We start from the raw sequence: 15,261 nt of genomic DNA, 5'->3' as shown, positions 1-15,261 counted from the left end.
TGGGATTTAGACAATTGATGGAGGTAGTGTGTCCCCGATTCCAAATCCCGTTTAGATTCCACTTCACTAGGCAGACGATACCGAGACTGTACAGAAACGTCAGAAAAAGTGTCCTCAGTGTCCTGAAAAATGCGGTTGTACCCAATGTCCACTTAACCACGGACATGTGGACAAGTGGAACAGGGCAGACTAAGGACTATATGACTGTGACAGCCAACTGGGTAAATGTATCACCTTACGCAGCAACAACAGCAGCGTCACCAGTAGCAGCATCTCAGAAACGCCAGCTCGTTCCAAGGCAGGCTACGCTGTGTATCACCGGTTTCAGTAAGAGGCACACCGCCGACAACCTCTTAGGGAAACTGAGGGAAATCATTGCCCAGTGGCTTACCCCACTTAGACTCTCCTGGGCATTTGTGATATCTGACAATGCCACCAATATTGTGCGGGCATTACATCTAGGCAAATTCCAGCACGTCCCATGTTTTGCTCACACAATAAACTTGGTGGTGCAGAATTTTCTGAAAAGCGACAGGGGCGTGCAGGAGATGCTTTGGGTGGCCCGAAAAATTTCTGGCCACTTTTGCCATTCAGCGACTGCGTGCGCCTGTGTCATAAGTAAAGGGCCGGCTGGCTTGACCGTTAAAGGGTGCTGTAACCCCCAAAGTGCACTCCAAACAAAATAAAACAATCTTCTTTTTTTCTGTCTTTGTGTGTGAATTGTATGCGCAGTAGCCGCACCTGCATCCTCAAAGCAGCAGCGACAAGCGTGCGTCTGTCTGTTAAAGGGTGGTGTAACCCTCAAAGTGCGCTCCACAAACAGTAAAAAAATTCTTCTTTTTTTTTCTGTCTTCGTGAATTGTGTGGGCTGTAGCTGCACCTGCATCCTCAAAGCAGCAGCGACAAGCGTGAGTCTGTCTGTTAAAGGGTGGTGTAACCCTCAAAGTGCGCTCCACAAACAATAAAAAAATTCTTCTTTTTTTTTCTGTCTTCGTGAATTCTGTGGGCTGTAGCCGCACCTCCATCCTCAAAGCAGCAGCGACAAGCGTGCGTCTGTCTGGTGTAACCCTCAAAGTGCGCTCCACAAACAATAAGAAAATTCTTCTGTTTTTTCTGTCTTTGTGAATTGTGTGGGCTGTAGCCGCACCTGCATCCTCAAAGCAGCAGCGACAAGCGTGCATCTATCTGTTAAAGGATTACATCGGTGACAGCATCCAAGTAGGCATGTCAGACAGTCCGTACCTGTACTGGCAGGAAAGAGAGGCAATTTGGAGGCACCTGTACAAACTGGCTCTATTTTACCTGAGTTGCCCCCCTCCAGTGTGTACTCTGAAAGAGTGTTTAGTGCATCCGGGAACCTTGTCAGCGAAAGGTGTAGGAGGTTGCTTCCACAATATGTGGAGAAGATGATGTTCATAAAAATGAATTATCAACTCTTCCAGGGAGACCAGCCTCCAGAACGTACAGAGGGACCTGTGGTTGTGGATTCCAGCAGGGACGAATTAATACTCTGTGATTATGAGGATGTACACAACACTGAAGAGGGTGAGGAATCGGTGGATAAGGAGGATGAGGACGACATCTTGCCTCCGTAGAGCCAGTTTGTGCAGGGACAGATTAATTGCCAGCTTGTTTTGTGGGGGCCCAAACGAACCAATCATTTCAGCAACAGTCGTGTGGCAGACCCTGGCGCTGAAATGATTGGTTTGTTAAAGTGTGCATGTCCTGTTTATACAACATAACGGTGGGTGGGAGGATCCAAGGACAATTCCATCTTGCACCTCTTTTTATTTCTTTGCATTATGTACTGTTTGGGGCCTAGTTTTTCAAACTGCCATCCTGTCTGCCACTGCAGTGTCACTCCTAGATGGGCCACGTGTTTGTGCCGCCCACTCGTGTCGCTTAGCATAATCATCCAGCTACCTCGGTGCAACCTTTTGGACATAAAAACACTATTGTGAGGTGTTCAGAATAGACTGGAAATGAGTGGAAATCAAGGTTATTGAGGTTAATAATAGCATAGGAGCAGAAAAACCCACAAATTCTGTGATTTTTGCTGTTTTTATGCTTTTTAAAAAAAAAATACAGATCCAAAACACAAAAACCAGAACCTAAAACACGGAAGGGTGGTTTTGGCAAAACCAATCCAGATCCAAAACACGAAGAAAGATCCAGATCCAAAACCAAAACACAAAACACGAAAAGTGGCCGGTGCACACCCCTACTAATAATGCTGTGTCACAGACTGGGAGGACAACGATGTTAATGTGTGCATTATTCTAACCGATTGCCCATCACCGCCTTGAGATAGCAGCGATTATAACTCTTGCACGGCACCCCGGTTTCTTTATGAGTCTCTTGGAGCGCACAAGAAACACACAATAGTGAAGGTACAGTGATAGCTTTGTTCTACACAGCACACACTACATTGATGTAAAAACAAAAACTACAAACTATATATAATATATACAGAAATACCAGTAGTATTAGCCGCACTCTGAGAGCCCTACACCCCCTAAAAAGTAATGGAATTAGCGATCAGTTGCACTTACCAGTCTGGACTGGGGAAAGTACCGCTGTGAGACAGGCTGCTGAGCAGGGTCCCACTGAGAGAGATGACGCTGAGTGACTTCATGCTTCTTAGGAACCTCTTAGGTGACTTCATGCTTCCCGGCCAATGGGCTGTGACCTGTTATCCCGGCCGCTTGGTCTGAAGTGACTGCTACCAATTTTGTAGTGACCGGCTACCAGTCATCCCGCTCCTGTGGGTACACTGAGGGCCTGATTCAGTTTGGATCGCAATGCTGCGTTCACACGCAACCGGCCACTGCGATAATATGCTAATGAATGCATTCGCACTGCTGTCACAGCACAAGATGCAGTCACCCAGCACTACATAATGCCGCCCCCTTACACTCTTCTCACATCTGTACTAATGTGCAAGTATGCGAAATCATCGGTTACATCGAGTAACATCGGAGCTGCTGGCAAACTTGTGGTTGACATGACCCTGCCGCAGAAGTTACTAAACTTCCTGCATCAGGCTGCGTATGGGTTCGCTGTGAATAATTTATACACACCCTGCAACCGTTGTTCGAACGCCTGCGTTCGCACGACCACCCTCCCACCACCACCCACAAACGGCACTTCCTGTCAATCACTGAGTGGTGGGTCTGCGTACTGCCTGCGATCGCATTCCCGATCGCAGCGTCTGGTTCGCGCACACGCACTTCATCTTATACGCATGCGCAGATTGCAATCATCGGCCGGCTGCATGCGAACATAGCATTGCGATCCAACCTGAATCAGGCCCTGAGTTCACTGCTGCTGGAACTAACTGGTAGGAACTGAAAATCCACATCCCAGTTTATCCCGTGTGAAGAACTGAGCAAAGAGTACTTATTTGTTCTTTTAAAACCTGTTATTTTTCCAGGTATGGGGGCTGACAGTCTGTGACAGTTTGTGACTTCCTGTAGTGGGTCCCAGCAGCCCAGACAAGTCACCTGGATGCATGGATACAAGATAGTATACTACAGTAGCTGCACATATTCACATTGGAAGACATTAAACCACAATACATAATCAATATACCTCTAGTCATGCAGTACTTACAGCACTTATGTCCTATGAATCCTGTAAATAACATTCAGTCTTAGAGATACGATTCACTGACCTGGACAAAACAGCTACTGTATATGAAAAGAGCGACTATTACACACAATAGGATTTACATATTACACATAATAAAACAATAAGTTCAGATTTATCGATATATACTGTCCTATCTTTTAATGTCCAAGGCACAGTCCTGTCCACAGCATCCGTAATGCATAAAATGCTTAATTTGCATTACAATGTGCAAAGTTTCATTGACACACAGGCAGTGTGCTGCATAGGAGAAAAGACAGCTATTTTCCCCAACCAGTTGTGCACGGTCTTCTAGTTATGTATTTGTTCCTCCTGCACTTATATACTGAGATGCAGAGAACAGGCTGGTAAATGTATACTGTCAGGACCATTTCTCTGAGACGAGTCGGGCTGGGGCCCTCGGGTCATTACACTGTCTGTTTGGTCTCACTTGCACTTCTGGTTCTAATCTTACATATAACTGTTATATGTGTAAATATTTTAGACATACCAACTATGTTACGTGTAAGAGGTGGACTTGGGTGTGATTATCTTTATCTTTACCATAGAGTGCTGATCCTCAATGGAGATCGTAACATAGGGGTCTATATACTAAGAGGCACTTTAGCGCAGTGTAAAAGCCGATCCTGCTTCGCATGCATAACGCTGTGAAGCATTAGCTGGCTACTGCAGTTGTTACTAATAACAGACCCGCTGAGGAGGGTGAACGTTAAGTCACCCCCTCGGCAGTGTGGGCAGTATAGCAGAGACTGGACTCACCAGGTCTCCGGACCCCCCGTCCTGTGCAGAGGAAGCACAGAGGTGTTTTTTTTTTACATGGCTAAAGTTACAGAGCGAGGAGTGAGGAGAAGCAGATACCGGCAGCTACAGGAGGCAATATCAGCACTGGAGATGACACCCTACGGTAAGTGCCCTCTCGTCTTAGTAACCCCTGGGACACTTAGCGCTGCCATAGTTGTCTATGGCAGCGCTAAATGACCCAGGTGCAGTGCAATGTTGTAGCCTGCACTTGGCGCTGGCAAACTGCAGGCAGAGAATATCCCTTTAGTACATACTGAGAAGTGGTATGTACAGGGATTTTCTCTGCCTTTAGTGTTTTTCCCCCTTTTCTCTTGTTAGTACATCGACCCCATATTGATGAAAGAAAGGCCCAGCAAGCATAGACCCCTTGAGTATATAAACCTGACCTCTTCTTCCAGGACAGGTGATGGTGCTAATGTTGAAAAGAGGTGAGGCTTACAATGACAGGTATTAATCATTCACATTGCTGCTGTGCTTAGAGCAAGTATTCATTGCTTGTCCTAGAGTTTGTCTTTTTGCGTTACTTAAGGACAAAATACAAGAAAATTTCCAGATGCAGCATGATGGCACACTTGTTAGGATTGCTACCTCACTGTACTTAAGTCATGAGTTTGATTCCCAATCTTGGCCCTTTCCGCATGGAGTTTGCATACAGTCAGGTGCATAAATATTGGGACATTGACATAATTTTCATATTTTGGCCTCTATTCACCACCACAATGGCTTTGAAATGAAACAAACAAGATGTGCTTTAACTGCAGACTTTCAGATATAATTTGAGGGTAATTACATCCAAATCAGGTGAACGGTGTAGGAATTACAACGGTTTCTATATGTGCCTCCCACTTTTTAAGGGTCCAAAAGTAATGGGACTATCAATTCAAAAGCTATTTCATGGACAGGTGTGGACTATTCCCTCGTTATTTCATTATCAATTAAGCAGGTAAAAAGGTCTGGAGTTGATTCTAGGTGTGACATTTGCATTTGGAATCAGTTGCTGTCGACTCTCAATATGAGATCCAAAGAGCTGCCACTATCAGTGAAGCAAGCCATCATTAGGCTGAAAAATCAAAACAAACCCATCAGAGAGATAGCAAAACATTAAAGACCTCATTCAGAGTCGGTCGAAGCGGCCGCACGGTCGTACGGAAAAAGGGGCCGGATATGCAAATGATTCCCTCGCAAGTTGCGTCCCTAAGTTCGGATCGGTAGTTGGCCGACCAAGGGGAGGAAGAGGTCAGAAGACAAAAAAATACGCCCCCTTCTCGTACGCATTGCACGTCATCTCCGGGCATATAAGGATTAATCGAGACCATCAGGAACCATCGGAACTGGTCGTAGAGTTTATGGTTGACCATACCCTCTCTTAAGCTCTACGATCATGTCAGTGTAAAAACCTCCCAGGTCACATGTGCCATGACGCTACTTTGTTAATTATGCACTCCCATAATCCGTATGCACTCCCATAAAACGCCGTTCGCATAATGAGGCACGCCTGCGTTCGGATCTCCACTCCCCCGTTTTCAAGCACCTTCCCCTGTTACCACCCACAAACGCCTCCATCTGTCACTCAAACTACCGACCTGGCTGTGTTCAAGGAGAGAGAAATTTCTGATCGTAGCGGCTAGTTTGCGCACGCGCATTGCGAACTTTACGCATGCGCAGTATAGCGAACATCGGTGGCGTACGACCGCATACGGCCGCAACAACCGACTCTGAATGAGGTCCTAAGTGTAGCCAAATCACCTGTTTGGAACATTCTTAAAAAGAAAGAATGCATCGGAGAGCTCAGCAACTCCAAAAGACCCAGAAGACCACGGAAAACAACTGTGGTGGATGACAGAAGAATTATTTCCCTGGTGAAGAAAAACCCCTTCACAACAGTTGGTCAAATCAAGAACACTCTCCAGGAGGTAGGTGTATATGTGTATATGTGTCAAAGTCAACAATCAAGAGAAGACTTCACAAGAGTGAATATAGAGGGTTCACCACAAGATGTAAACCATTGGTGAGCCACAAAAACAGGAAGACCAGATTAGAGTTTGCCAAACAACATCTAAAAAAGCCATTACAGTTCTGGAACAACATCCTATGGACAGATGAGACAAAGATCAACTTGTACCAGAGTGATGGGAAGAGAAGGAAAGGAACTGCTCATGATCCAAAACATACCACCTCATCAGTGAAGCATGGTGGTGGTAGTGTCATGGCGTGGGCATGTATGGCTGCCAATGGAACTGGTTCCCTTGTATTTATTGATGATGTGACTGCTGACAAAAGCAGCAGAATGAATTCTGAAGTGTTTCGGGCAATATTATATGCTCATATTCAGTCAAACGCTTCAGACCTCATTGGACGGCGCTTCACAGTGCAGATGGACAATGACCCGAAGCATACTGCAAAAGCAACCAAAGAGTTTTTTAAGGCTAAAAAGTGGAATGTTATGCAATGGCCAAGTCAATTCCCTGACCTGAATCCAATTGAGCATGCATTTCACTTGATGAAGACAAAACTGAAGGGAAAATTCCCCAAGAACAAGCAGGAACTGAAGGCATTTGCAGTAGAGGCCTAGCAGAGCATCACCAGGGATGAAACCCAGCGTCTGGTGATGTCTATGCGTTCCAGCCTTCAGGCTGTAATTGTCTGCAAAGGATTTGCAACAAAGTATTAAAAAGTGAAAGTTAGATTTAGGATTGTTTAGTTTGTCCCATTACTTTTGGCCCCTTAAAAAGTGGGAGGCACATATAGAAACTCCTACACCGTTCACCTGATTTGGATGTAATTACCCTCAAATTAAATCTGAAAGTCTGCAGTTAAAGCACATCTTGTTTGTTTCATTTCAAAGCCATTGTGGTGAATAGAGGCCAAAATATGAAAATTCTGTCAATGTCCCAATATTTATGCACCTGACTGTATGTATCCCATATTTGCTTGGGCTTACTCCAGGTGCTCCTGTTTCCTACACTAAAACCATGATGGTAGGCTCATTGGCAACTATCTAAAACTGTACCCTAGTATTTGTGTGAGCCTGTAAGTTAGTGAATTCAAACTGCAAGCTCCAGTGGGTAGGGATGGCCATCGATGGTTTACCACTGATGGTAAATGGTTTTGCCATCGATGGCAGCGATCCGATGGTTCTTCACCATTGATTGCTGAGAGGATTTTTTTTCCCCGGTGCAGAGGACAGAGCTTAGCCCCACACCCTGGTAGTCTCGCTAAGCCATTACCCTTTCTCTGATTGGAACTTCACCACTGCAGGGATGACCATTAATGGGTGCAAGCCATTGATGGTTCCCAGTCTATAGCTTCATGCCATCAATGCTAGCCACCATTGCCACCATCAATGGTGACCATGGATGGTTAACCCACTTATAGCCATCCCTAATAGTGGGGCATGGACTGATCTGAATGTGCATATAGAACTGCTGTGTGGCAATTTTATAAGTAAAAAATAATAATATATAATATTTTCTGCAGTGCTCCTCCTAGTAACTATAAGAGAAGGCAATTGGTAATCAACAAGCAGCAATGATCTTCTTTGTTTCCTTTCTTGATAATGGCTTTCTGGTTTACAGATCCCATAAGTGTATATTGAAGCTATAGGTACAGTTGTTTCATGATTTCGCTTCTCCAGATGCCATAGCAACGCTCCCTTCTGTCTCTGCCATGAGTTCAACTTCCATGAAGTTACTTACACCAAGTACTGACTGGTACCCAGTGGTGTCGTATTGATGACACAATGTAAAAATTACCCTTCCTGTTTGGTGAATTGAAAATTAACTGGGTTTCATATTGAAATAATATTGTTTGATCTGAGGTAGAACCTTTTTATAAGCACGAACAATGATTAGTAAAATAGTATCTAAATGTAATTAATCCAGATTTAGGGGTCTATTTACTAAGCAGTGTTAGGAGAGAATGAAAAGTGATAAGGTGCCAGCCAATGAGCTCCCAACTATCATCTCACAGGCTGTGTTTGAAAAATGACAGTTGAGAGCTGATTGGCTGGCACCTTATCACTTTCTTATCACTTTTCTCCTAACACTGCTTAGTAAATAGACCCCTAAGTAACTGGGGTATATTCATGTAGAACTTGTGAATTGTTACTTTTCACTATAGATCGCATCGCTTTGATGCGATATATAGCTGTGTTAAGTAAAGTAGCAATTCCTATATACTAACCTCTACGGCAAAACGATGCAAAATCCACGTCACCAGCGATGATCCAGTCTTCAGCTGCAGTCGCATCCAGGGTCTCTTGTGGGCATGCGTTGGCAGCATCTACCTGCAGAATCAGAACGGGGGGGGGGCGAGATAGATAGGGGCAGTGAGGAGGCAGCAACGGACAGGTGACAAATTAGAGGGCAGCGGGGAGTAGTCTGAAGTGACCCGGCAATACATATGACAGTGCGGCGGCAGGGGTGGGGGCAGCAGTCTGAAGTTGCCGGGTCACTTAAGTTATCTAAGGGCAGAGGGGCGGCATTGGAAGTGGGTGCAGCAAGCAGTAAGTAGTTTCATATGCTGGGTCACTTCATTAGTACATTCACAGAGCTGGGGTGGGGGCAGAGTGGTGTGGTGTCTTCCTGCCAAAGCATTAACCAGCCCCAAACTGGTCAACCCAAGACTGCCAATTCAAAAGTGGGACCCCCCCCTGAAAAAAATGGGGTCCTCACTCCCGAGCATTACCAGTCCAGGGCTCTTCTCTGCGGCCCTGGTGGCATTGGGTGCAAGGGTAATGGGTTACATTTAGTAATAATATTGTTATTCACAGTGGAACTACAGCATCAGCAAGCCCACCCTGTGGCACTTGTCTTGTAGAACCACAAGTGCCAGCAAGCCAATATAAAGAAATAGTTTCCAAGCGCTTCTAAAGGAATAATTCTTAAAAACTGTCAATTCAAAAAGAGTGTCAGGAGGATGATTTGTAGCCGTCGGTACTCAGACCCTCCGTCCGAGCGTCCTCGGAATATACAACGAGCAGTCCTCCTTATGCGGCTAGTTATTCCCGGCCGGGGAAGTGCGTAGTGTAGGAGACAGGTAGCGCTGTGAAATACAGGAGGATGAAGGGCCTGAGTACCAACGGCTACAAATCATCCTCCACAAGCGTGAGTAAATACACTGCTCACGCTGACTTGGACGTGCAGTTTGCCTTTCAATATCTACGGTGCTTCATTGGAAGTGGGAGTACGTACCTGGCTCAAACCGTGGACATTATTTATGCGTAAGATTATAAACCTGATCACAGGATAGACTTCTCATCAAACAAAAAAAAAAATTCCCTTATCATATTGGAATATAAGACTTCAGGATTCCATATCATACATTTCCTGTGTACATCTGCATTTCCTCAGGATTACCTTGGCCACTCTTTTTGATATATCAATTATCCACACTGCAGTTGCATTTTACTCTAGTGAACTTTCTCTATGAAATTATTATATGCCTATAAGGAAGGATCTTTAATTCGGAACTCTGATGCTTCATATTGCAACATTGTTTTTATATTTATTTTAATGTTTTATAAATTGTAACTTTTTATGTGTTTTTCTCTTGAAATTTCAACACCAGTGTTTCTATATATGATATTAATCTATCTGATTAAACAAGTATTGCGATATTAGTACTGTATTTGTGTATGCAATCTATTGCTGCTATATTTTGATATTTTTTCTGCCATTCTTGGGTCCCTCAGCGTAGCTCATATACAGTTAATCTATTCAGTGGCACCTGTACCCCAACTGTGAAAATAAATATTAAACAAAACACAGTACACACACCAAATATTGCACACTACATTGGCCTCCACAGTCCTGGGTTGACCAGTTTGGGGCTGGTTAATGCTTTGGCAGGAAGACCCCACGCTGTGTGTCTGTTACCACCCCAGCTGGTTCAGCCTGGTGCTTGTTCATGGAAAATAAGTTGAACCTCACACCTGTTTTTCCCCCGATTTTCCATGACCAGACTAGGCTAAAAGGTCCATGGCTTTTTATGGGTAAGGGGGGGGGGGACCCCATGGCATTTTTTTTAACAATTTAGCCTCTTTTAGCCCTAAGAAGCATGCACAGATCATAGTGAGTTACATGTCAATTTTTAGGTTCTGTTTGCATTCAATTTTAAACAGAAAGTTCAAAACCAAATGCATTTACACCTGCCAAAAACGACTAACATCAATTTTGATTTTGAAATTAACATTGAATGTTGGTAAATGAGGCATTTTGGCAGTGCATTAGACAGTCGATTCTGAGTAGATTTCCTCCAGGTGTGTAATTCAGGTCTCCTGGCTTGTGTGCAAAGAAATAATGTGCACAGTTACTGCAGTAGCCGTTCCCGTGTTACAGGTGTAGTCACTGGAGTTTGCGCACTCTCCGGGGAACTTAGAAAGTCTCAGATCTTAATCTAATGACGCACCTGCCACATACTATGGAGGAGCTATGACATCTTAGCCCAGAGGCTCCCAAACGTGGTCCTCAAGGCTTCCCAACAGTTCAAGTTTTAGAGATTTCCATGGTTGAGCACAGGTGGCTTAATTAGTGCCTCAGTCAATTTGATTTACCACCTGTGCTTAAACATGGGTATCTCTAAAACCTGAACTGTTGGGGAGCTTTGAGGACCACGTTTGGGAACCTCTGTGTAGCTGCTTGCTTCCTATTTTGGGATTGTAAGAGCCACTGGGACAATAAACTTATAAATATATAAATATATTCTATTCTATGTTTTTCATGGCAATTTCCATTTAAAAAAACAACTTGCATTGCTTTTGGCCACCTTATATGTCCCTGTGTCATGCTTAACTACACTCTTGGAATGCCCAGGTTACTCCTGCAGACTGAGTACAAGTAGGTCGCCCTCACGCACTCCTCCCACTTTCTAGTGAAATGAGCTGGGCCGGGGACGCAATAAAGCGTTCCTCAGGGACTAGCGTCATCTTGGCCCCACTCCCTCTTCCTAGACCTGCAATTTGCAGGATCCTGCCACATGTGGGTGGGGCCTAATGAAGAGAAGCACCTAGCCCCGCCCCCCACAGTGATCTGCTGCATCTCTTGGAGGGAACTGTCCCGGAAGTGAACATTTGAGACTTGGGAAGTATGCCATGTGTTATGTATGTCCGATTATCTCCTCTGTCCAGTGTGGCGGTACACCTTGCAAAGTAACAATGATAATAATGTTATCTAGCCTCGGTTGGGGAAGTAGAATCATCTCTCAGTACTTTCATTATATTTGGGAAGTCTTTGTGCTGAACTCACCTGGTGTGCCGGACTGGTCATCTGTACTTAAAGTGGCATCTTGTATGCCCAGTGGATGCTCTTTTTAATCTGGGCTCATAACCCTTCAAATGCAGTCTTATCACGTAGCAAAGTGTCTTGAAGTTTGCACCAGCTCTTAGCTGGCAGAGACGGGGTCTCATCTCCATCTACATTTAATGGGGCATATTTTGTGCCATCCAGAGTTGCACTTTGGCTCAGAAGCGCATTACTTGGTGCAAACACACAAAAGAATAGTGTCCTTATAGTTCCTTACTCTTGTGATTGGTTATTCTCGTTTATGGCTTTAACCAATCAGTATTTTAGGAAACATGCATGGGCTCACGGGACCTGGCGCGCTGAGAGGGGCTTTTTAGCCCGACTACAGCAAAGATGTATAAGGACACATCTGTACCAGAGTAAGGGGTTAATTTACTAAAGTGAGAGTTTTAGAAGTGAGTTTTAAAAGTGATGTTGCCCATAGCAACCAATCAGATTCTACATAACATTTAACTAGCACCTTATAGAAGATAATAGCTAGAATCTGATTGGTGGCTATGGGCAAGATCACTTTTAAAACTCACTTCTAAAAACTCTCACTTTGGTAAATTTACCCCTAAGACTTATATTTTTAGAAAAAAGTCACAAACATTTTTCTTACACTAAGGGCCTGATTCAGAGTTGTACGCAAACCCGATGGTTTGCGTACAACTCCAATGGTGGCTGATGGCGCATGCGCATGTGCCTGTCTGTGTCTGCAACGACGGTCACAATGCCCCCTAAGCTGCACCATGATTGACATGCTGTGGTCATTTGGGGGGAGAGGTTGTGTTGACGGCCAGCATCCTAGAAAATGGGGTCGCGTCTGCCCAGTATCTTGGCTGTGCCGAGGCCAGTGTCTGTGGCTTCTGACCCAGCTTCACTGGCCCCGGAAGCATGAATTTCACACCCATTCTGTGTTACCTGAGGATTGCTCAGATGACGGTGTACATGCAAGTGATACATTGGCTGAGTCCTCGGACGCAGCAGCGTATCACAGAAGCCGACAGGAGGCGTCTTATTTGTATTAGCATAATTTTGCATCGCCGCTGCATCCAAAGACACAACGCCAATGCAAATAGCGTACAACTCTGAATCAGGCCCTAAGCACTTAGGATCTGTATTTGTTTTTTTTTTGTTGCAGAGAAATTGGTATAAAGTACAGATATGTCCACTGTCCTCATACATCTAGCATCAAGCACGACTTGCCTGGTGTGAATGAGCCGCCAGGTACCGCGCTACTCTGCTAACGTTGAGCATCCTTTTCAATGAAAATGTGTCTAAGCCACAATGCGATACGACTAGGCACCAGCAGACAGTGCAGATTCATTTGATATGTGACACTTGAATATGTGTGCTAGTGAGTCTGTATATGAAGCACAATGGAACGTGAAATTAAAAAGCTGCGGCCGCTACATTGTAGCACTTCGTATACAGACTCAGAGACTCGGTCGCACACAGATATACAAGTGTCGCATATTGAATTAATCAGCACAGTCTGCTGGTGCATCATAGTCACATCGCATTGCGACCTAGGGGTATATTTACTAAAGTGAGAGTTTTTAGAATTGGAGATGTTGCCCTTAGCAACCAATCAGATTCTAGCTATTATCTTCTAGAAGGTGCTAGATAAATGTTAAGTAGAACATATCCTCATCAGCATTTGATAAACTTTATTTTGAAAACATATCAATAGCCACATTAGTGGGTTTTTTTCTCAAATCTGAGTAAGTTGATTTCTATTTTCCAACTTGACCCTTGTGAAGCTGTAATATTGCTGTAAATACATAACGGGATGCATTATACACAGGGGGCCTGAGACAGCATGAGAACTAGGCCAGTTAGTGCACCTTTGCAGATTTGTGTGACTCTGGCACTCGGTCTCTCCTTCACCTGAAGAGGCAGTATGGGGGAGCTCTAACGTAAGCCAAGGACAGTTGTTTGTGGACTTGGAAATACCAACAATCCAGGACACAGATACATACAGTATATGCCCGAGAAAGTTGTTCTATTTGCGGGCAGGTGCAAATAGATGATAATGATGGTGACAGCCGCCAGCGCAAACGAACTGCTTGTGTCTGCCTATTTGTGAATGACCCACTTACACTGGTTGTTTGTTGCTTTGGCATATATTATATATATTATGCCTTTGTGTATGTATTTAATCAAATGTTGTTTGTTGTTGTTGAGACGGGGAGGTTACGGCTTTGCATATACATGCGATTGCGGCTGTTTTACTGAATGTAATTGCTCCCGTGTATTGAGACACAATTGAGGCCAGTTCTGCCTCAACCCCAGAGTTTAGATGTACTTTCTATAACACATTAAGGGGTCTATTTACTAAGCAGTGTTAGGAGACAGAGTGAAAAGTGATAAGGTGCCAGCCAATCAGCTCCCAACTGTCATTTTTCAAACACAGCCTGCGAGATGGAAGTTAGGAGCTGATTGGCTGGCACCTTATCACTTTTCACTCTGTCTCCTAACACTGCTTAGTAAATAGACCCCAAAAACATGCAGCGATAGAATGTGCCTACATGTATTTCCATTGTACTGTCAGGGCTGGTGCCCTAATTTGTCATGACCATGCACTCAGTATTCTACCTATATTGTTATGCAACCATATATTTGTTAACTTTCCCCTTTTCTTTGTTAATGAGGTGTGATTTAGTTAATGCTACAATAAAATACCATGGATTTTAGTCATTTTATGCATATTTTGCATTTAGTAGGAAATTACTTTATCTGCAGAGAAAAACTGTAAAATGCTGTTTTTACACCCTAAATATGTATTTAATAAGCTATTTTAGACCAAATGCCTGCCTCCACTGTAATTGGATGGATGTGCACTTTAATGGTGTGAGCTGGAAGCTTGCATCTTTATTTTAATGCAGTAAATTATTCAGGAATAACCTGTGAACTGCTTGTCTTGCAGGCAAAAGACAGTGATGAAGATGATGAAGTGGCTGTCAGCTTGGATCGAGACCGCTTCATGGATGAATTCTTTGAACAGGTATGATATCCTGCATGCATCTTTGAAATAGAGGTCCCTTTGTACTGTAGTGGTAAGCAAAGCTTGTCTGTCACAAAAGTGTTTTGTTGGTGGGTTTAATAAGGACTGAAAGATAGGTAGTTAGTTGCTCAGCTATCTTCAGAGTCACACCTGTGCTGAGACTGGAATAATTGTAAAACCTACATTGCTCTAGAGCTGAAGAAATGCCATAAATATGGGTTATACAATAATAAGACAGTAAATAAAGGTTTAAAAACATAGAAACTATTGTTCTTTATTCTCTTTCGTTTTGACTGTACACATTAAGTTTCTGCTACAGATTAGTCATTTTCTCCTTTCTTCTGCTACAAATTAGTCCCCTTCTCCTTTCATCTACAGATTAGACCTTTTGTCCTTTCTTCTGCTACATATTAGTCCTTTTCTCCATATGTCTGCTACATCTTAGTCTTTTTCTCCCTTCTTCTGCTACAGATTAGTCCTTTTCTCCATACGTCTGCTACATATTAGTCCTCTTGTCCATTC

At 43.9% G+C, this 15,261-nt stretch overlaps 1 protein-coding gene across 5 annotated transcripts in view; it reads left to right on the top strand.

Moving 5' to 3' along the window:
* STX1A (syntaxin 1A) overlaps nucleotides 1-15,261 on the top strand; it is a 168,474-nt gene that overhangs the window by 56,871 nt on the left and 96,342 nt on the right. For all 5 annotated transcript variants that reach the window (XM_088455195.1, XM_088455203.1, XM_088455219.1 and 2 more), the window contains exon 2: nucleotides 14,662-14,739. In XM_088455195.1, coding sequence (XP_088311321.1) covers nucleotides 14,662-14,739 — 78 coding nt within the window. The remainder of the gene's footprint in view (nucleotides 1-14,661; nucleotides 14,740-15,261) is intronic.

This window comes from Taudactylus pleione, unplaced genomic scaffold, assembly GCF_031769625.1.
Source record: "Taudactylus pleione unplaced genomic scaffold, aTauple2 ptg000040l, whole genome shotgun sequence".
In the NCBI taxonomy this organism is placed as follows: domain Eukaryota; kingdom Metazoa; phylum Chordata; class Amphibia; order Anura; family Myobatrachidae; genus Taudactylus; species Taudactylus pleione.
Note: the sequence above shows the minus strand (reverse complement) of the source record. Positions and strands in the feature narration are given on the sequence as shown.